Source organism: Delphinus delphis, chromosome 1, assembly GCF_949987515.2.
Source record: "Delphinus delphis chromosome 1, mDelDel1.2, whole genome shotgun sequence".
In the NCBI taxonomy this organism is placed as follows: domain Eukaryota; kingdom Metazoa; phylum Chordata; class Mammalia; order Artiodactyla; family Delphinidae; genus Delphinus; species Delphinus delphis.
The window spans coordinates 16,175,743-16,199,373 of NC_082683.1; the positions used below are offsets into that span (position 1 = coordinate 16,175,743).

The 23,631-nt window shown below is 40.6% G+C and overlaps 1 protein-coding gene across 7 annotated transcripts in view; it reads right to left on the minus strand.

The window, feature by feature from the left end:
* The window catches only part of EIF4G3 (eukaryotic translation initiation factor 4 gamma 3), a 368,147-nt gene extending 346,088 nt beyond the window's left edge, over positions 1–22,059 (minus strand). For 6 of the 7 annotated variants that reach the window (XM_060015609.1, XM_060015626.1, XM_060015621.1 and 3 more), the window contains exon 1: positions 21,410–21,743. In XM_060015609.1, coding sequence (XP_059871592.1) covers positions 21,410–21,627 — 218 coding nt within the window. In that variant the 5' untranslated portion in view covers positions 21,628–21,743. Of the gene's footprint in view, positions 1–21,409; positions 21,744–21,950 lie in introns of those variants that run through there. The other variant, XM_060015631.1, reaches the window with a different exon arrangement.
* Positions 22,060–23,631: the final 1,572 nt, after the last annotated feature.

The window sequence follows — 23,631 nt, forward strand, 5'->3', positions numbered from 1 at the left end:
TCCCACATTCCTCCTACAGTATACAGCAGGCGTTAAATGTGTGCTGCCCCGTACCAGTGACTTACAACCACTTTCAGAATGTATTATTTTTGTAGGAAAGCTAAAAAGTACATCTCAAGGATTTCTATACAGAAAAGAGCCCTCAATCATTCAAGAAGATTCTAATGGCTCTCTGAATAGTAGTATCACTAATTCTTATAACTATCAAAATATGGCCTCCTCCACAATGACCTTTCTTTCGAGGCCATCTGTGAAGGGGCTGAGTTAAAGGATTTCCATGATCCATTCCTACCCTCACATTCTAAGACTTGGATTCTTTTAATTCTCAATCCCTGCATTAAAAAATGCTGGATACTATGGTTGTTTAGGGGCCGGAAGATGAGTCAGCAGGTGAAGCCATTTGTGAGAAGCAGTTTCATTACATTTCGAACAACAGACAAGCCAGCAAAAGACAGCTGCCATTGTTTACATTGCTGAACGTGCTGTCGGGTTTCACAGGCCTATAAAACCACCTATTTTTTGTCAGCAAGCTCCATTTTTCTTAGTTAAGGGCTAAGAAGCATCAGACTTAGTTACCAGCTCCTAAAGCACAGTGAACAATCTCTTTTCTCAAAGCAAAAATAATTTAAGTGCCTAAAAGAGCATTCAAAAACCATTCTCGCAACTAGGAGCATGCCTCTGATAGCAATAACCCAGTTCTCTCCATAGACTACTAATGTTATACATGTTCAGACACAGGAAAAAGTGCTTCCAATAAGAAAAACAAATAAGGGTTGGGCTTTTTTTTCTTTTTAATCATATAACATTGTTAACTAAAGCACAATTCAGTGCTTATTTAAAGGAACTGAAAACAAGTGGATAAAACATGAATTACTAATCTTTTTTCAGCGAGTCGGAGAGGCCAAATAACCTGATACTCAATGGAATTACCTTCGGTTCTGGTTCAACTCAGTTTCACTTCTCAGAACCAAAAGTGTTTCACCTTTAAGAATCCTTCTGTCATAAGAAGGATTCCCTCCAAATACATTGTTCTTTATTTTAATTATTTTTTTAATTGGACTATAGTTGCTTTACAATATTGTGTTAGTTTATAGTGTACAGCAAAGTGAGCCAGCTATATATATACATATATCCCCTCTTCTTTGGATTTCCTTCTCATTTAGGTTACCGGAGAGCAGTGGATAGAGTTCCCTGTGCTATACAGTAGGTTCTCATTAGTTATCTATTTTTTACATAGTATCAATAGTATATATATGTCAATCCCAATCTCCCAATTCATCCCACCACCACCCCTTCCCCCTTGGTACCCATACGTTTGTTCTCTACGTCTGTGGTCTGTCTCTATTTCTGCTTTGTAAATAAGATCGTCTATACCAATTTTTTCAGATTCCACATATATGTGTTAATATACAATTACTTGTTATCGTCTTTCTGACTTACTTCACTCTGTATGACAGTCTCCAGGTCCATCCATGTCTCTACAAATGACCCAATTTCGTTCCTTTTTAGGTTGAGTAATATTCCATTGTATATATGTACCACATCTTCTTTATCCATTCCTCTGTTGATGGACATTTAGGTTGCTTCCATGTCCTGGCTATTGTAAACAGTGCTGCAATGAACACTGGGGTGCATGTGTCTTCTTGAATTATGGTTTTCTCTGGGTATGCCCAGTAGTGGGATTGCTGGGTCATATATTAATTCCATTTTTAGCTTTTTAAGGAATCTCCATACTGTTCTCCAGAGCGGCTGTATCAATTTACATTCCCACCAACAATGCATGAGGGTTCCCTTCTCCACACCCTCTCCAGCATTTATTTTTTGTAGATTTTTTGATGATGGCCATTCTGACTGGTGTCAGGTGATACCTCATTATAGTTTTGATTTGCATTTCTCTAATAATTAGTGATGCTGGGCAGCTTTTCATGTGTTTGTTGGCCATCTGTATGTCTTCTTTGGAGAAATGTCTACTAAGGTCTTCTGCCCATTTTTTGACTGGGTGGTTTTTTTTTTAATATTGAGCTGCATGAGCTGTTTATATATTTTGGAGATTAAACCTTTGTCCGTGATTTGTTTGCAAACATTTTCTCCCATTCTGAGGGTTGTCTTTTTGTCTTGTTTATAGTTTCCTTTTCTGTTCAAAAGCTTTTAAGTTTCATTAGGTCCCCTTTGTTTATTTTTGTTTTTATTTCCATTACTCTAGGAGGTGGGTCAAAAAAGACCTTGCTGTGATTTACATTTCACAGCAACACACTTCCTTCAAAGAGTGTTCTTCCTGTGTTTTCCTCCAAGAGTTTTATAATGTCTGGCCTTAATTTAGGTCTTTAATCCATTTTGAGTTCATTTTTGTGTATGGTGTTAGGGAGTGTTTTAATTTCATTCTTTTACATGTAGCTGTCCAGTTTTCCCAGCACCACTTACTGAAGAGGCTGTCTTTTCTCCATTTTATATTCTTGCCTCCTGTATCAATAAGGTGACCATGTGTGTGTGGGTTTATCTCTGGGCTTTCTGGCCTGTTCCATTGATCTATATTTCTGTTTTTGTGCCAGTACCATACTCTCTTGATTACTGTAGCTCTGCAGTATAGTCTGAAGTTGGGGAGCCTGATTCCTCCAGCTCCGTTTTTTTTTTCCTCAAGGTTGCTTTGGCTATTTGGGGTCTTTTGTGTTTCCATACAAATTGTGCAATTTTTTGTTCTAGTTCTGTGAAAAATGCCATTGGAAGTTTGACAGGGATTACACTGAATCTGTAGATTGCTTTGCGTAGTATAGTCATTTTCACAATATTGATTCTTCCAATCCAAGAACATGGTCTATCTCTCCATCTGTTTGTATCATCTTTAATTTCTTTCATCAGTGTCTTATAGTTTTCTACATACAGGTCTTTTGTCTCCTTAGGTAGGTTTATTCCTAGGTATTTTACTCTTTTTGTTGCAGTGGTAAATGGGAGTGTTTCCTTAATTTCTTTCAGAGTTTTCATCATTAGTGTATAGGAATGCAAGAGATTTCTGTGCACTAATTTTGTATCTTCCTTTACCAATTTCATTGATTAGCTCTAGGAGTATTCTAGTAGCATCTTTAGAATTTTCTGTGTATAGTATCATGTCATCTGCAACAGTGACAGCTTTACCCCTTCTTTTCTGATTTGGATTCCTTTTATTTCTTCTTCTTCTCTGATTGCTGTGGCTAAAACTTCCAAAACTATGTTGAATTAATAGTGGTTAGAGTGGACAACGTTGTCTTTTTCCTGATCTTAGTGGAAATGGTTTCAGTTTTTCACCACTGAGAACAGTGTTGTCTGTGGCTTTGTCATATATGGCCTTTATTGTGTTGAGGTAGGTTCCCTCTACGCTCACTCTCTGGAGAACTTTTATCCAAATATATTTTTCAAAGTTGTGATTTCCAATAAAGTATTGGGCTGAGAAACAACTCCTAATTGCTTTCTAGTTTCATATCCATGGCTCATCTGGGCATTACACCTTAATAATTTCCCTTTTCATTTCAAAGGCAGTCAAATTAACCTAATATTTCAAATTCCTAGCTGAACTAACAAGGAGATATAGATATATACAATACATATATATCTATGACAAGAGATGCCCTGTTAGTCAGGAGGTACTTTCACTATTAAGTGTTCCTTTATTTGAGTATCAAGACAATATGCCTTTTAAACTATAAACTTACAAGTTATCCACCATGAATCTGCTACAAACCATGCACCAACTGTAAACAAAGGCTAACACTTAAATCAGAACTACATGTGTTTTTTAAAATATATAAAGTCCAAGTTATCTTTAAATACAGGTTGGTAACAACCATGGAAATTAACCTAGCTCCAAGTCTCTTAAAAATATCTACACATAATTCATAAATTTGGAAAACTGCAGATAAAAAAGTAAATGAACTGAAAGTCATCCTTAGGAAAAGTATATACAACCTATCTTAAGAGTCCCAAATAAAAATTATAACTCACGTATCAATCTTGGATTTGAATTATTTACTAAAAATATATAATCTGATCCTCCCGCCTAACAACAAAGGGTCCTTCTAAAACACAAATTGGCCACATCATTCCCCAGCCTACAGCTTTGATGGCTCCTCACTGTCATCTGGGTGAAATCCGTGCTCCTTAGCATGGCTTACACAGCCCTTTTCTGTGGCCTCTGATTATCCACTTCTCCCCTCCAAACTGTTGTTCCAGCAATGATGAACAAGTCATTTCTCACTGTCCTGAGTCTCTGTATGTGCTGATTCATGGCTGAAATACTCTGTCCTACCACTATCTTTCGCATGGCTCATTCATGCTTCCAGATTGTTTAGAAGTAGCCCCTTCTCCAGGAAGCCTCTTCCCTCATTCCTCCCAATTCTCTCCCACCCACCCTCTTAAGTGAAGTGACCCCCCTCAGAGCTCTCACGGGTCCTGTGCTTTCTGATTTCCTGTTTACTTACCCTCTTACACATCTGTCTCCTGCATTAGGACTGTAAACTTGACGGCAAAGACTATGACTTATTTCTAATTCCTCTGTGCTTAGCCCAGGACACATTGTCAGTGCTCAGTAAATATCTACTGAATGACTAAGCTGGGATACATAAACAAGAAAACAGATTTTTTTTTTTTTTGGCTGTGCTATGTGGCATGCGGGATCTTAGTTCCCTGACCAGGGATCGAACCCGTGCCCCCTGCAGTGGAAGCACGGTGTCTTAACCACTGGACTCACTGCCAGGGACGTCCCAAAAACAGATTTCTATTTAAAACCTATGGAGAAAGTATCCCATCTCTGCTTTGTTCTACGTTCCTGTGAAACAGCTTGCCAAACCACCAGTTCCCAGCTGGTAAAATACTGGACTAACAAAGCAGTTCCCAACTTGTAAACCAAACTCCTTAGGTACAAAAATTCATCATCCGCAAGCTATTTTCACTATTTCAAAAAGCTTAAGAAATTATACATCAGTCCACAATAACGAGGCAAAAACCAGCTAAAACATCAGTTCCTTTTCTCCTTCTTGAAATTTATCAATTAAGGGTGGTAACACTGAGTTCATTATGCTATGCTTAATTCCTGATTAGTATATAAAATCCTTTATTAAAAATGTGAATTCAAATGAATGATTTCATAATAACTACAGCCCAGAACCCCAATAACAACAGCTTTTGAGTAGCCAAGGTAGATAATATGTGACTTAAGTATATTTAAAGCTTTTTATTATAAAATATGCCATTATTATAGAGAGTAAGCAAAAGTATAGATTTAAATATAACTACCCAAACCAAAGCCCATCAAGGACTAATTTCAGGCTTGCAAAGAAAGAGAAAGAAATTTCTCTTCAGTCCCCAATCTTCCTTAAATGTAGCAACAATTACTTAAGCAGAGTTTGGAGTTTAAATCAAAAGGCTAGGACTTCCCTGGTGGCGCAATGGTTAAGAATCCGCCTGTCAATGCAGGGCAGCACACAGGTTCAAGCCCTGGTCTGGGAAGACTCCATATGCGCGGAGCAACTAAGCCCGTGCGCCACAACTACTAAGCCTGCGCTCTAGAGCCCGTGAGCTACAACTACTGAGCCCGTGTACCACAACTACTGAAGCCTGTGCATCTAGATCCCATGCTCCGCAACAAGAGAAGCCACCACAATGAGAAGCCCATGCACCGCAACAAAGAGTAGCCTCCGCTCAACGCAACTAGAGAAAGCCCACGCACAACAACAAAGACCCAACGTAGCCAAAAATAAATAAATTTATTTTTTAAAAAAAATCAAAAGGCTACCTGTCAAGTATTAAATGTCACTTTCTCCAGCTACATAAAGCCCAGTGAGAACCTAACCAGGAAAGCATAAAAAGATTGTGCTTTCTTGGTTCTCTTTCCTCTCAGCCTCTTCCTTTTTTCTACAGTTTCATTATCTTCATCAAATCACTGGACAATGCATGGACTTAGAACCTTTGCTTTTCTCTTCACGTTCTCCATTATGCTTATATTTTCACATATTTGTATTCCCAGCCCTTTCTGCTCATGTGACCTTCATCTCCCTATTTCCAAACTTGTCCAGTAATCTCCATTTGTTAAATGAATAAGACGTTCCATTCATTTCAAATCCAACATGTCCTAAACTGAATTTATCTGCCCACTATCTCAAAATGTGATATAAAATTAAACCCTACATCTTTCTTACTCCATCAATGACAACATAATCTTCCAGTCTCAAAGCCCTGGAGTCAGTTTTAACTTTTTACTTTCTTTTATCAAGGACAGTCAAATCTTTCTTTCTTTTATAGCTTTCATGATATGACCATCCTTTCCTTTTCACTTCCCTCTAGCCTCAACGTGCAGCAGTAAAACCTTGGAAAACCCTTAATGGAACTAGCATATACTCTCCATGCCTCCTATCTCTCTCAACCCATTCAGCACAATCTTCATCTTCCGGTAATGACCAAACATGTTAGCAGGTCTTAAGTCTTCAATAAACTTCCACCTGCTACAAGATAAAAGTACAGGTTATTAAGCTAAATACCCAAAAGTCTCCAAAACTATCACATGTCCTGCACATTCTATGTTTTCCATTTCAGCCAAGCACGTCTTCTGACTGCCCCAAACATACTATGTACCATTTTCTAACTGCTATAAATGTACCCTCCCTCAATTGTAATTGTCCTGGGACTTCCCTGGTGGTCCAGTGGCTAAGACTCCACGCTCCCAAAGCAGGGGGCCTGGGTTCAATCCCTGGTCAGGGAACTAGATCCCACATGCCACAACTAAGAGTTTGCATGCTGCAACTGAAGATCCTGCATGCCGCAACTGAAGACCCCGCACGCCGCAACTAGAAGATCCCGCATACGGCAACTAAGACCCAGCACAGCTAGCTAGCTAAATAAATAAATAAACTGCAAATGTCCTTCCTCTTACATCTACCCAAATCTTACTTCCTATTCCTCTAGTTCTCACTGATCTTTCAGGCCTCTGATCTCCTACCTCCATTCAGAGAGCACCTTAAATTTTTAACTGTTTGACTAGAGTACATAAGAGGCAGAGAGCACATTTCAGGTTTCTTTTGTATCTCCTTCAACAGCTAGCACGTACTATTATTTAATAAAACTTGCTCCTTTGTTCATTTAATAAACAATGATTGTGTGTCTACTAAGCCTCAGGCACTTCTAGCTTAACCTGTGGTATCAAAACAATGACCAATATTTCCCTTCCCTGTTCTACTTCTTATTCTTTTCTCAAGACTCCATTAGTTCTTTCCTTCTCCCTTGAGCATCCTAACCTTACCATTACCAGTTGTCCTCTTCCATTCAGTGGAATAGCAACTAAGCTATTTTCACAAATATGTTTCTGGAATACAAAAGAAATATGACTTGCCTCTCCAAATATTCTGAGAAAAATTAGAAAGAGTGACCAGCAGTATGTGTGTGAAGGCTATTTTGCCATCTGACAGTTGGAGGCTTCTCACAACTGTCCTTACCACTGACACTCATTTTCACACACAGCACTCCTATGAATAGACCAAAGCCTTAATTTCACTAAATGTATGCAGACTTACTTTTTGTACCTAGACTCCGTGATAAATATACGGTTAATTGAAGAAAGGGGGTTGTGATTTTTTTTTTTTTTTTTTGCGGTACGCGGGCCTCTCACTGTTGTGGCCTCTCCCGTTGCAGAGCACAGGCTCCGGACGCGCAGGCTCAGCGGCCATGGCTCACGGGCCCAGCCACTCCGCAGCATGTGGGATCCTGCCGGACCGGGGCACGAACCCGTGTCCCCTGCATCGGCAGGCGGACTCTCAACCACTGCGCCACAAGGGAAGCCTGGGGTTGTGATTTTTAAAGTGCATATGAACTGTAACTTTTAATGACTAAATTTCTATTTCAGTTAAGCTCCTTCAGGTAAAACAATTCATCAGACCTGGTGTTCAAAATTTAACAACAATAAAAAACAATGTAGGTGGTTTATCCATGGGTTCCACAGAGTTAACTAGAGTACGTCTCCGACCTCAAATCTCATCAAAAGAATTTACTCTTAGGCAGACTCAAAGAATGTGAAATACGTACATCTTCTGACTAAATCAAACTGTTAGATATGAAGTAAAGACACTGGACCTGCAGTTCCCAATACAACCTAAACATAAAAAGCCCTTTAAATTCAAGTCTCTGGGAGTGAAACAAAGCAAAAACAAAAACAAAACAAAAACCTCTACCCATTTCCTTCTTTTATCTACTCTGCTAACAGAAGAAGGAATACTTTTTAAATCTGACCAAGTTTTAATACAAATTAAAAACGTTGACTCTTGGAGAATTCAGATGCTGGCCAAGCTCAAAAATAAAAAATTAAGTAATCATACATGATATGCTGTGATAACCTAAAACCATACTGAAAATTGGTAAAAATAATAAAAATGAAAAATTAGAACAAAAAAACTGTTTTAATTCTCAAATTGTTTCACAGTAACAAAAGCTTCTTGTACTGTGTCACAAGGTCAAATAAGTCGAGTCACTTCCCTGGACAGAAACCACTAATGCTGTTGCCTTATAAATGCCATCATAAAGTTTAGAAAGCATTTTCTCTTTCATTATCTCAATCATTATTGTAACCCTTTGAAAAGGAGAGGCGTACTATTTTCCTCATTTTACAGATGAGAAAACTAGAACTCAAGGAATCAGGGGATTCACCACGAGCACATAGCTACCTTCATGTAAGAAAAGGGATATAAGAAAATGTACAGGTATCTACTCATTTGTATAAAAGAAATACAGGAAAGAAACCAGAAATTAAGAAATTGGTTACCTCCAGGTACAGGTGGGAAAGAAGGGGGAAAGAGAAACTGGGTAGCAGAGATAGAAGTAACACTTCTCTGAGAAAACCTTTTTTTTTTTTTTTAATATAACTCAGACTCTTAGAACCAGAGTAATGTTTCACATATCCAAAATAAACAATCAAAACTAAAAGTAGAGGAATAGGGTTAGCAATTCTCAAACTTTTTGTGTGTATACTATAATTAGCTGAGTAGATTATAGATAATGAGAGCCAGGTTTCTCATTATCGGAGATATTTAATAAATAAGGAAAAGGGAAATGTTAAAACAAACTGGGTGGCATTGCAGTGGAACTCGAGCTATTAGTATAAACTCGCGGTTTTTAATGTATACACAAATACAGATAATGTGTATACAAGTGGGTTAGTATATATATATATATATATATTTCCTAATTTTGTCTGCCAAAAGGGCCTAGAAGCAATGACATTCCAGTAACACTGAACACACCTCGGCCCAGAGCCTGGTCACTAACACCATTTTCCAATAAAAAGAGTCAGGATTTCTTGGAGAAGTGGCTGATTACAGCATTGAGGCAAGAAAAATACAATATGAACCTGAAACATCTTGCGGTGCCAGAAAGTAAAGAAATGCTTTAAAAAAGAAACGGGGGCGGAGGGGGGCAAAATTCCCTGGCAGTCCAGTGGTTAGGACTCTTTCACTTTCACTGCTAGGGTCCTGGGTTCAATCCCTGGTGGGGGAACTAAGATGCTGCAAGCTGCACAGCGCAGCAAAAAAAAAAAAAAAAAAAAAACCAGGTTGGTGGCTGGGTAGAAAAACACAGGAGCCAATCTGAAGGAACTCCTAATGGGCAAAGTTGGATTAATCTGAGCAACAAAACAAATAATGATAATACATATCCGTGACTCCGTGATGATATAAATATATAATAGAATAAATTAATAAATGGAGGAGAGCTCTTCCTCACAGTAGAATTACAATTAATAAATGTAGAAGGAAAGAGAGAAATAGCCCCAATAATGCAACCACAAACTTAATAAACGTTGCATGTTAAGATCCACCAGTTGCTGAAATTAGTGGGCCAAAGTTTGAGGAGAAACAGTATTTGCAAAGTATTCCACAAGATACTTATCAACTACAAAGAGAAAGATAGTAACGCCACAGTAGAATGACCCACAACGCAGACACCAATCTAACCAAGTAATCAAAGTAACCATTACATACGGACATCAGGAATTTCTTAATATGAAACACTATCGAACTTCTTGATATGATACACTACGAAAGGATACATTCTGCTATTCTTACCAAAATTCATAACCTCATTCTGATCATGAGAAAACATCAAATCAACCCAAACTGAGGGACATTCTACAAAATAACTGACTGGTAGTCTTCAAAGGCATCAAGGTCATGAAAGATAAGGAATGACACAGCCTGGAAAAGACTAAAGAAAAATAATAACTAAAAGGATAGTGGAAAATTGGTAAAAATTCTAATAAGGTCTGTAGTTTAGCTGAAAATACTGTAACAATGGTAATTTCCTGTTCTTGATGATTATGGAAGATGCTAACAGTAGGGGAAGGAGGTGAGAGATACAAGGGAACTCTTCCTACTATTTTGGCAGGTTTTCTGCAAGTCTAAAATTAGTTCAAATCAAGTTTTGTTTTTTTTTTTAAAGGGAGCTGACAATACTTTGTTCCTACTTAGTTGACATGCTAATGTCAAAGACTTCTATAATAACTACAAGGTCAGATACAAAATACAAATTGTTGGACCAAAGGATATAAAATGTTTTGCTGCCTCACAAAGCATTTTAGTAACATATCTAGAAATAGCATAAAGATGCCTAATTTTCTAAGCTATATAATGGCTACTAGGTAGGATGACCCTATACTTTACCATCCAAACCAGGACCATAACAGGAGAAAGGGGATCTTCGGTTACCCTACTAGTAGGTCAAAGTAGTTCATGTTATTAAAGATCTCAAATCAGTTTGAGCTGGCATAAACTTGATGCTTAGGCAAGTCATCCTCATTTCCCTTAGCCTCTGAACAAACGCCCCTGAGGGAGGGGGCCAGAAAGCTGGACGGGGAGATCCCCAAAGTAGACTTATGTAATGCGAAAGTAAGCTAATGCATACTTACATGCTTCGATTTTTTAATTATGATTTTTTAAAGGTCAAGAATGAAATCACTGACTTTCCAGACCAGCATTCAGTTTTCACTGCCTTGCCTAAAATGTACCACATTCAAGTACTCACCCAGTCACAGCATAAAAGGTAATAGGCTAAGGTTAAGTACTCTGCTGTATGCTTTTGAAACAGCAGTCGCCTCAGGGAAGTTGGACTGGTTCCAAATTCTATTATTTCTGAAAAAGATCAGCAATGTAATATTGAAAGTATCAGCTGAATATGACATATTAGCCTCAAAGACTCAACAATATTAACCAGGTGTTGATGTCCTTAAAATTCTACATTTAGGTTAATTAAGACCCACTTCCTTTGCATATTTAGTAAGAGCTAAGCTAAAGATACACATAGTAATTTATAAAACTTAAAAAGTAGACAGACATAATCTTTAAAAATCAGCAACCCCATTCCCACACTGTAATATTTCAAGTCACTGAAGAAGTTTCCTGTGTGTGGAAAATCTTCATCCAAAGCAAATAAACCCTGTTTTTATCAGACTTGAAAGGTTATACAAAGCCTCTTCTTTAATGTGGTCTTTTCCTAAATAGTAAAAAGAATCCTGTTAGAGATTAGCAGTATTTCTCTATTTTGTTTCTTTATAATAATATAAAGAAACATTAGCATAGACTGAGGGTATAACCTAATAAATAAAAAAATCAAATTTAACTTGAAACTTACATAAATGCTTTAGGCAGAACTAACATTCTATGTGAAATACAATAACCCAAGAATTTGTAACTTACAATTTCAATTCTTCACAGGACAGCAAAGTAGTCAAATGTCCATACTTTACTTCTTACAAAATTATCACTGCCTAATAGGAATTATCTTAATAATAGAAGCAGGCAAAATCTCTTTTGAATAGTTCCAGGCATTATACAAAAGGAAGAAATGGTCAAAGTCTGTTTATTCAATAAGTCATTAAAAATTAGCACACCTCACTAAATCTCAAACATTTAATGGATTATAAAACCTTACACATAGTTCTGTGATGCCATTCCTACTCTCCTAATCTTTCCTGTTTCTTATTTCAACTTGCACACTTCAACCAAATAAATCTTCAAAACTACTGTTTTCATCACCAGTTTCCCAAAAAAAAAAAAAAACGAAAGAAATGCAATTGATTTTTGACAAAGTGCCAAGACAATTCAATGAAGAAAGAAGTCTTTTCAACAAACAGCACTGAAACAACTGGATATCCAAATGCAAAATAAACTTGAACCCCCTACTTAACATCATACACAAAAATTAACTCAAAATGGATCAGAGACTTAAATGTACAAGCTAAAATTATAAACTCTTAGAAGTAAACAAAGAAGTAAATCTTCATGACCTTGAATTAGTCAAAGCCTTCTCAGACACAATATGAAAGCACAAGTGACAAAAGAAAACCATAAATTGGACTTCATCAAAATTAAAAACTTTTCTGCTTCAGAGGGTGAAAAGTGAAAAGATGACCCACTGAATGGGAAAAAATATTTGCAAATGTTATATCTGAAAAGGGACTTGTACCCAGAATATATAAAGAACTCTTACAACTCAATAATAAAAAGACAACAAAGCTAAAAACTGGGCAAAGGATTTGAGCAGACATTTCTCCAAAGACAAATGGCCAATAAGCCCACAAAAAGATGCACAACATCATTAGTCATCAAGGAAAAGCAAATCAAAACCACAATGAGATACTACTTCACACCCACTAGAACGGCCTATAATCAAAAAGACATATACAATGCCAAGTGTTGGAACCTTCATCTTTTGCTGGTAGGAATGTAAAATGGTAGTCACTTTGGAAAACAGTTTGGCAGTTAATCAACATGGAGTTACCTCATAAAACCCAGCAACTGTACTCTTAGGTATATATGCAAGAGAAATGAAAACATACATCCACACAAAAGCATTCATAGCATAATTATTCATAATAGTAAAAAAGTTTAAACCACCCAAACGTCCATCAACAGATGAATGAAAAAAATGTAATACTTGGAATATTCTCCGACAATTAAAAAAAAAGGTTCTAAAACACGCTACAGGGCTTCCCTGGTGGCACAGTGGTTGAGAGTCCACCTGCCGATGCAGGGGATGCGGGTTCGTGCCCCGGTCCAGGAAGATCCCACATGCCGCGGAGCGGCTGGGCCTGTGAGCCATGGCCGCTGAGCCTGCGTGTCCGGAGCCTGTGCTCCACAACGGGAGAGGCCACAACAGTGAGAGGCCCGCGTACCGCACAACACGCTACAACATAGATGAACGACAAAAAAATTATGCAAAGTGAGAGAAACCACTCACAAAAGACCATATATTGTATTATTCCTATACGAAATGTCCAAAATAGGCAAATCTCTATAGGCTGAAAGTAGATTAGTACTTGCCTAGGGCAGAGAGAACCGGGGGGGGGGGGGGGGGGGGGGGGGGGCGGGGGGGGAACTGGTGAGTCTAATGGGTTTCTTTGGGGAGTGATGAAAATATTCTAAAATTTACTAGGGTGATGGTTGCAGTATTCTGTGAATATACTCAAAACCACTGAACTGTACACTGTAAATGGGTGGCTTGTATGGTATGCAAATTATATCTCAATAAAGCTGTCCAAAAAAAAGAGCAATGGTTTTACACAAGTGAGGTCTAACCTCTTCTCTTATTCATTCAAAGTCCTCTAGAATCCAGATCCATTATCTCAAGCATTCAACCTCAAGACTCCTCCACTCCAAGCATACTGATCAGGACCCTTACAATCCAGCATACACTGTGCTTATTTCAGGCCCAAATCTTTGTTCATGCTGATCACCCACTCCCCACAATTCATTCCTCTCTGCCGAACCAAACCCTGACTGCAGTCTTAAACTCTTCTTTTTAATTTTTTAAAAATTCATCTTTCAGTTCAAATTCTGTTTTTTATACGCTATTTTCTAGGGCCTAGAAAGAGTCAGAGTCACCCTTTCCTTCTTACATTCCTCCATTCTATCTTCAAGGTTCAGTCCTTTCCATTCTCAATGTAAAAATACTGTATTCTGGCTCAAAACTGGCTGTACTTATTTCTACTGCCACCTAGTTCTCCCCCTTGTTATTCCAAAATTCTGTTTGTTCCCATGCTTCAATCTTATTTCCCTAACTCCACATGAGACCGCATATGGTCTTTTCCTCCCTCCTCAATCACTCCATATAATACCAACGTTTGATGAAAACCAATTAAAGGAATCAAGGCAATATCACACATGCATACAATTCATAACTAGCAAATACCACCCTGGCCACGTCTTTTTTAAGTATGATTGAATATATGGATGAAGATGGATTCAAAGGAATAATTTTTTAAATGTACGTAACTGTAGGGGGGAAAATCTGTGAAGTTAGATCAAGTTTTAATGTCATAAATAATGCAAAACATTATAGGCACAACAAGTCAAAAATGTCTGACTTCTTGATAAAGGTTTCAGCCCTTCTCTTTCTAATGTGCAGTGATAACTTCTGAGCTACAAGCCAAAGGTGAAAGAAGACCTTTCCAAAGAAACAAAAATAGTTCATTCCAAATTGATGAAGAATAAAACTATTCAAAAAGTAGTTTCTGCTGGCAGATAGTTCAGTAACAAAATAAGCAAGATACAAAACTGTATGTAATTTAACCTTAAGTTATGTTACAAAAAAGGGCAGATTTTAAGTCCATTAAAACTAAAGGCCATAGAAAAAAGGACAAGAAATAAACCAAAATGTTAAACAGTGGTAATCTCTATGTACTACGATTATGACTGACTTTTTACTTTTCCATATTTAAAAATTTTCTGAATTGATGATGTGTTACTCATAATTATAAAACAAAAATTTTAATAGTTACATTTGACTATAACTGTTTTTTCTCCTTGGCCTTTATACAAATTCTAATCCTCAGTATCTATACTTCAAATGTAACCCAGCCATTTTAGATGGCTACGTAAACTGGGTCAATGCTTATGCCATCTCAAAGGAAATTATGAAACTATTTTCAATTCAATTACACATCAGTGCAAACAATTTAGGGCAGCTTTGAGTGTGAAAAGTGTGCTGTGATGCCATCTCTATTACTCCAAAACTTATCTTAAACTGATTCCTTGACTCTAACTTAATCAACATTTCATTCAACAAATATTTATAGACTTCCTACTACCTGCCAAGCACTGTTATAGGTGCTAGCAATTCAATAGTGAACAAAAGCGACAAAAATCTCTGCCTTTATGGAGTTTACATTCTCTACAGATAAAATTTAATGTCTCAGAAGAGTCAGGAAACACACACAGGGCTCAAAAAAGTACAAAACAACTACTAGTTAATAAAGATCATAAAAACTGACAAATTTCAAATGTACTTTAAATAGTTCAAACTATCTCAAATTTCAGTTAAGAGTATAGGAGAGTGAAAAACTTCTGGTTGGCAGCAAGCCAAAGAACGATGAACCAATTGAGAAATCAGAAGCATCTTGGGATCCTGCAGTATTTCATCCATGTAAATCTCACCTGCAGTTTACACATTACTTGAAGTCAGGCACCTACCTAATAATCAGGAAATACTTCATTTCGTATTATATTAGCTCGAAGTATTATTCCTGAAGTAAAAATAGATTTTCTCATCACAGGAGTTTCCTTCAGAACTTACTTTCCGTCATACCTCATAAATGAACTAACTGGATCATCACCCAGAGCAAGGCAGCATCTGACCATGGTGGCAACCTTATTTTACAGCCTCAAGCCATCCCACCACAGACAATATAGTCTTCACTAAGTCACAGAAGTATTTCAGTCTGTTTGGCTAAATCTAACATTAATAAAACAAAAAACAGAGGTTTCTTCTCATATGAGCAAGCTGCCTTCCCTATGATCCATGTCAGAATGCCTCTAGTATCAGTAAGTCACCACAGAAACGTGTCACTGACCATCAGACAAACTAAGAAACCATTAATAGGTCTCTATAAATCCTTCCCGCCTACTTGCAAGAACAAAACAAACCTCAAACCATAATCTTCAGAGTTAAAAGCCATTACAATTCAAGAGTATCACTCTGTAAACTATAAACTAGTCTTACCCCTTCGTTTTAGAGAAGGGGAAACTGATGCCCAAAGTAGTTATGTGACTAGTCCAAGATAACACATTAAAATGGAAAAGCCAGGGCTTCCCTGGTGGCGCAGTGGTTGAGAGTCCGCCTGCCAATGCAGGGGACACGTGTTCGTGCCCCGGTCCGGGAAGATCCCACATGCCACGCAGCGGCTGGGCCCATGAGCCATGGCCGTTGAGCCCGCACGTCCCGAGCCTGTGCTCCACAACGGGAAAGGCCACAACAGTGAGAGGCCCACGTACCGCAAAAAAAAAAAAAAAAATGGAAAAGCCAAACTTGAATCCAGATTTTTTTTTTTTACTCCAAATCAGGTGGACTTCTCAATATACCAAGTAAAATCTATATTTTAAGGCCAGCAGGTACTGCTTCCCAGCCAAAGTCTAATACCAGAAGGGCAGGGGGGTATTATGGGATGAGTGTGAAGCAGACCAGGAAAGAACCAACCACAGAGATCAGATCTGTTACATATCTTCTCATACTCTAATTCCTCATATTATGATGCAGAAGATATTTTGAATCTACAGCAATAGTGTTTTGATTACCATGTTCTCTGGTACCTCCTTCTAGCTTCTCTGCTCCTGCTAAAAACCTGAAACATGCCTGGAATCCATTTAGTACTAAAATTCTATGCAGCAGCAACAGCAAAGGAATTGTGAAAAGTCAGCAGGCAGAAGGTGAAAGCTCTGGGGAAACCTTGGGTAATTCCTACTCATCCTTCTAATTTAGCTCAGATTTCTTCTAGGAAGCCCTAATTCCTCCTTCCCCCAGGCTAGGCTCTTATAGCAGAGTTACTGTACTTGCCTCATGGTATTCTGTCCGTTTACCTGTCTGGACCAAGTTCTTTGAGGGCAAAGATTTCAACCCCAGACCTAGCACTGAGTATGGCACACAGTAGGTGCTGGATAAATGAACAATTTTAAAACTTGCCACTTAGATTAAAGCTCCAATACAAATAGCAACGCTATTATGATTTAAAACATGGGTTTCAAACATTTTTTAGCAGACGTTTTGTAAAAATCTTATCAGAAACCCCAATGTGGAAAAGCACCATATCAGTCCTTAGGTAATTTAAATTCTCAGTTTGACAGAAAATACCCATAAGCCTAGGACAGGGAGTAGCAGCAGGATGTGACTGATGTGAGCTGATATACCTCAGGCATCTAACTTTCTTCCTTCTTTATCTCCATCTTGCATTGGTCTCCCTCTCTCCCTTGCTAGAAGAGGATGATGAGGATCTGCTCTCCCAAAGCACAGATCCATCTTTGTTGATGGTGGGGCTTAGGAGTAAACAGACTGCTGGCCACTGCGTAAGCTACCGAGTTCTAGTTGCTAGTTATAAAGGTATTTTGCTGGAGGCCTTGCTAACATCTGAACAAGCAGAAACATGCACTGAATCAAATGTGGCAGGCCTATTCCTATGCTTTAAGACTCAATGAGGTAAAGATAACCTACTTGTCTAGCAGTGTGTGGCTATGAGCTAATTAAAACAAGGTGCAGCATCAGTGCATTCTAGATTACTCCAAAGAGCTCCTTTACTTTATACAGACTTCCCCTAGCTATCAAATATGGGAGGGTATCCTTCCTTCCACTTCCACATGCAGACTTGGTAAGAAGTAGCACAGCATACTACAAAGGACATTCATAAGCTTTGGAGCCATGGTCTGAACTGCAGTCCATTACTTACTAGAGAGACAACTGTGGGAATGTTACTTAACTTCTCTGAACTTTAGTTTCCTCATCTGTAAAATACAGATAGTATTTTACAGATGAGGAATATATACAGACTCATTACAGTCCTTGTGAGAATTAAATAAAATCATGTATGTATGGCTCCTAGAATAGTAGGCACTCAGTAAATGAACACTATTGTTATTATTCAGATTTAGCTTTGGTAGAGGCAAAAAAGAAGAAAGCAAATATTAGCTTCAGCCTACAAAACTGAAAATCAACACAGAGCTCAAAAAAAAGGAAAACTGTAATACCAAAAAAAAAAGGGAATATTTGCTTTTAATATATGTCATATCTAAGACAAAATAGCTGAGGACACAAGTCATTTTTGGGTCACCACAGGCCTTTACCAAATTTAGTTCCTTTAAAGAACCCACTGCTCTGATTTCTTAACCAAACCAACTCCCCCCAAACAGTAACTAGACTCCCCAGAAGTGTCAGCAGCCCTGAGAGAAATTACACCCTGAAGTCTTTCCATATAAATAGAACACTGTGTATTCATAACAGACTGCAAAATTGTTCTGTTTAAGTCAGAACTACTTGGGGACCTAAATTCAAACTCATTTATCTTTAATTATCTCAAGGGTGAGCAATTTCCATCTGAAGAATTAGGCTTTTAATGGGGACCCAAGAACTCCCTGAAAATGTAAGCAAGATTTTCTATGCATGTACAATTTTCTGTGGAGAGGATCTACAAGCTTTCATCAAAATGTCAAAGTTGTTTGTTACCCAGAAAAGGTTAAGAATCACTATTGAGATTCTTGGAACCTCATACTGGGAAGCTGAGGTGAGCAAATCTCAAGGCAAGTATCCTAAAGTGCCAATTTCATAAACTATTCATACTGGATTATGTTATAAAACTCTAAGCATATTTCTCCCTTGCCATTAGCACTTTTTATATCAGGGTTTATCTTCTTCTTTCATCCCCACCATTCCTGCCCACCCTCTGCCATGCCCCATCCCTTGCCTCTCAGCAGTCAAAGGCGTCTTTCCATGAAATGGCCTTATGAGCCTGCCACGCCATACCACTGTTTACTTAAGCAGGTTCCGTTTAAATTCAAATTCACTATCACTTCTGATTTGTCACTTGAACCCTAAGTACAAATGAAGGACATCTTGTTACATGAATCTCTAATATTTTTACAAATTTAAAATACGATCTGAACTTATTAATTTAATTCAAACACAACTGCACCCGTATATTTTGAGGAAATGGAGAGTTAATCAAGCCACAGAAAGAGCAACTCCAAATCTGCACTCCAGTCTCAATGCTTCAATGTGTATCAACTTATATACAATGGTTTGTGGTTTGGAAAGTGGTTTCATCAAACAAATACAAATTCCCACACTCAGTCACACTCAGTGTACAGAAGCAGAATTGCTCTATTTCAATCCATTTTTAACCAATTCCCCATTACCATTGATAACATTTCACCATTGGTATGTTCTAATGAAATCTGTAATCTACACTTCATTTACTATACAAGCTTTTAGATTTTAGCAGTTTGTAACCTTTCAATGTGTAAAGCAAAGAGAAGATAATAGAATTGTGAAATACATCAAGAAGAAAATTTAATCTTACTTCAATGACATGAGGCAAAGTAAAACTTAAAGCCACATAAAACCAAGTATCCTATATTACTACGTATAGGTATAAAAGTTATTTCCACTAGAAATTACATCTTAAATCCCGTTTAACAACTGTTGCAGTAGTACTAACTACTTTTATGTTGCAACCAACTCACAGCTTTTATAAGTCCTTCCTTTGTGAAATGCGCTGAGAAAAAGTACACTTGAAACACTCAAGTCACAGCTCTTTGTGTCCAAGTAACACCACCAAATTCACCAAGCACTGTCATATTCAGTACTCAAGTCCTTACTTAACACTCTGTAGTCAAGAACACATAACTATGGACCTCCTTTCATTTAATTTCCAAAACAGCTCCAAGATGCAGGTAAGGAATAATTTACTTGGTGGCGCAGTATAGAAACTTAGAGCCCTAACCAAACATGGGCAATCAAGACCAGAAAAAAAAAACTGAAATTAAAAAGGAATTTAAACTCACAAAGCATTAAGTCAAGATATGTTTAAGAGATCCAGCAGTGAATTCCACCTTGAAGTAGGCATATCAGCCAAACTTCTTCCCCCAGAGTAAAGCAACTAGGGATACTGATCAAAACTAACCAGGTTTTCGAGACGCAACAAACACTTAGGAATCCCTAACCATTCTCATTGGTGAACAATTCTTAATTGAACAGAATCTTGCAGTTCAACCTTATGAAATCAGTACACACATGACACTGGAATGGAATTTATCTTACTCTGCGCCACCACTGCTTGGATTGAAAAAATGTGGACTAACAATATTCAAAGAACAGAGAAAATGGCACTTGACAGAAACCAAAACGATGACCTGGAATGACTCTAGAAGGGAGATACCTTCCCCTTCTCAAAGCAATGGACACAGACAAGAATCAAACTACAGACTGTGAAATAATCTGTGGACCTCACAGCAGTTAGCTTCTCACTTGCTCAAATACCCTACTCTCTCTAAAAGTCAAACACACGATGACACAAGTACAAAAACACATCTAACATCCAATGATTATTTATTGATTTACACAAATACAACGGATTGGGGGGAGGGATGGATGATGAAATGTTATTCTAAGGTAGCTAATAACGCCTAAGTCTCCGTGAAATTCATGAACTCAATGTTTTACCTTCACCGGCTGGTTTTTAACTAAAATAACTCGTCACCAAGTCTTTTTAATCAAAGCTGTCCAAAAATTCTACAATCAAGCAAATAACATGAAATTAGACACATTCAATACTAGACTTTCCTCCAGGGTCCCTGGTACCCTCTAGACATCAGGCCTATGAAGAGTAACTGAAAGCCCTTTAAAAATATTCAGCATAACACAAGCCTTCCAAGAAGTGAGACTTTTGGGGGTGATGGGTAATGTCTGTTAATTTCCTCTTCCTTTAAAAAGGTCAAACGCAGGGAAGCGTCCGGTTTAACATTTCCTCCCTAGATCGCGTTCCACCACAAACCACAACTCCCCCAATCGCTAAAAAACACTACCCAGAGGGAGTGCTTTCTGCAAAATTTCACCGTAGATTTAAAATCCAACTTACCTCAGGAACGAGCTGAGTTTAGTTTCACACAGGAAATTTACCAATAGAGTTTATTATGTATTAATAATAATAATTAGAGAAGCCCACCATGCCCCGCTGCAGGGGGAGCTGAAGGGAGATGAGGAGGGTGTAGTCCTCACAACAATCAGAGAAAAGCCTTCCCTGCGGGGCTGGTCACAGGCACCAGCAAATTCGGCCTAATAAGGGGGGGGAGGTAGGGTTTAGGGGAGGAGAGGCGAGGGGGGGAAGGGTCCCCCAGCTCCAAAAGGGAAGGGCTGCAGAAGCAAGGCCGATGGAGCTACTTTTCGCAGTAGTGCAGAGGGTCCCGGGGTGCCCCGTAGTGCTGCTGCCGGGGCACCCCAAAAGCTCCGGCCAAGCCGGGTGCGTGGCCTGGAGGAGCAGCCCCTTCCCTGTGGGCAGTAGCTGCCGGCGGGAGAGTCCCCGGAGGGGCCACAGCCCCCCTGGTCTGCAGCGAAGAGAGCCGAAGGGCCGGCAGGAAGGTGAAAAGGATACTGTTGGGGCGCCTGGGTCTGGAGGGCCCTGATGTTCGGGTGAGGAGGGGCCGCTGCCGCCGCTGCCGCTGCCGCCGCCGCCGCCGCCGCCGCCGGGTGAGGAGGCGGTACCGCTGCTGCTGCCGCCGCCGCCGCCGCCGCCGCCGCTCCGGTGCCGGGTCCGGTTCCTGCTGCAGCCGCTGAGCCTGATTTCAGAGCCGGTTTCTGCGGTAAACTCATGGCAAAGCGAAGCCACCAACCCCCCCAGAGCGGGACCGGGCGCGCCGGGGTGCAGGGGCCGGGGGCAGCGGGGGGGCGGGATGGGGGCAGACCCGGGGAGGCGGCGGGAGCGGGGGGCCGGGGGGAGGCTGGGAGGAGGAGGAGGAGGGAGCCGGGGCCGGTCACACACGCCCGCCGCCGCCGCCGCCGCCGCCGCCGCCGCCGCCGCCGCCGGCAGCAGCAGCCGCCCCGCGGGCCAGCACCACCGGCTGCCGGTCTCCGTGACAACGCGACCCCAGGGGGGGGGCCGGACCCGGCGGGGGCAGGAGGCGGAGAGACCGGACCTTTCACGGCAATATCCTCATGGGCCGGCGGCAGGGGGTCTTTATCCCCCTCCCCGGGGGAAGCGGCGCCCTTCTCGGTAGCGGGGCTCAGGCGATGCCGGCGGATTTTCTTCACTCAACAAGCAGAGCATCCAACATGGCGCTGCGGCCGCCTCCAGCAGTCCGGCAGGACGGCCGCTCGGAAAACTTCGGGCCTTTTCGGAGTAGTTCGGGAGGCCGAGGGTGAGAAGCTCCTTCGGCTCTTTCCGGAGACTGCGAGAGGTCGGGGTTCTTCGGAAACACTCGGGGGCGCCTTCGGCCGCCGTTCGGCAGTTCTCCGGGGAGGACTCGCTTGCTCGGGAAAGATCGGCTAGAGGGGCTTCCAGGCTCGCTGCGGCTGGGGTGCGGGGCGGAAGGAGAGACCAAAGGCGAGGTCTGGTCTGCGAGATCCCTCCTCTGCCGCCCAGCCTCGAAGAACAATGGTAACGGCCCTGGAGCCTGCGGTCCGCAGAGCCCTGTCCGTAGGGGCGGGAGGCAGTGAGGCGAGAAACCTCGGTTACGGTGGGAGGAACTGCTTAACCGGAGTGAAACCGCTGGATAGGAGCCCGCCGGGTGGACCTATTAGCATAACAAATAGCACTCGCCGACCCTTAACGCAGTTCCCGTCCATTGTGTCTACATTTCGCCCTTGTCCACCCAGAGGTGAGCGGGATGAGGAGCTCCATTTCCAGAGCACGCTGAGTCTGAGAGAGGGAAAGTGACCGGCCCAAGGTCATCCAGCCAGGAAAGGACAGGGACAAACCTACATCTGAAATCCAGGTTCATTCGTCCGAATAAACCTTGCCGCTTCCCAAGTTGCCTGGGGACCTGATCCGACCCTCCTTATCTAATCAGCAGCCTCAACTTGGGGATCTGTGGACGGATTCTTCCAAGGCCTGCCCGGAGACTGGAGCGCCTTTTGACCAGCAGCCAGTGGTCGGCTTCCCGGTGTCCTATGCGAGCGTAACACTTGGTGATAAGCTCCTTTTCTCCCCAGCAGGACCAGCCAACACCCCCCCACCCCCTGCCCACACACTCCACCCCCAGTTGGGGTCTTGTCCAAGCACAGGATCATTGAGGGGAAAAGAATTGCAGAGATCAGGGAGCAAGCCAGGTAATAACTGTAACCAGGCACTGAGCAGTTCATTATCTCACACAGTCCTGTGAAAGAGGTGGTAATCATTTCACAGTTGTAGAGACTGAGGCACAGGGAGGCTCAATACCATCACACACAGAAGAAGCTGAAAAAATTGAGGCTCGAAACGGGCAAGAGACTTTGCCAAGGTCACATGGAGAGTGTAGTTGGCAGAGACAAAATTAGAGCTGGGTTCTGCCTCCTGCTATACTGCCTCACACTGCCTTTTTTTTTTTCAATTCACATAAAGCTCTACACATCGTGGTTGCTTAATTCTTGACAGTCCCTGGGACCTCCAAAAGCTCCCTCTGGGAAGAAGCATCTGGAGGGTGATACCACAACTGCATCTTTCCGGAGAGGGTTTCACAGCTCCTGGTGTAGAAAAGGAAGCATAATCCCCCATCTCCAGACTGGAAGGCAGGAGCCACTTCATACTCTGGAATCCTAAGCCATTTGGATTTGTAACACCTGTTTACCTGGGATTGGATTTTTCTGCTCTTCTCTAGACGTGACTGGCTCCAGGAAAAA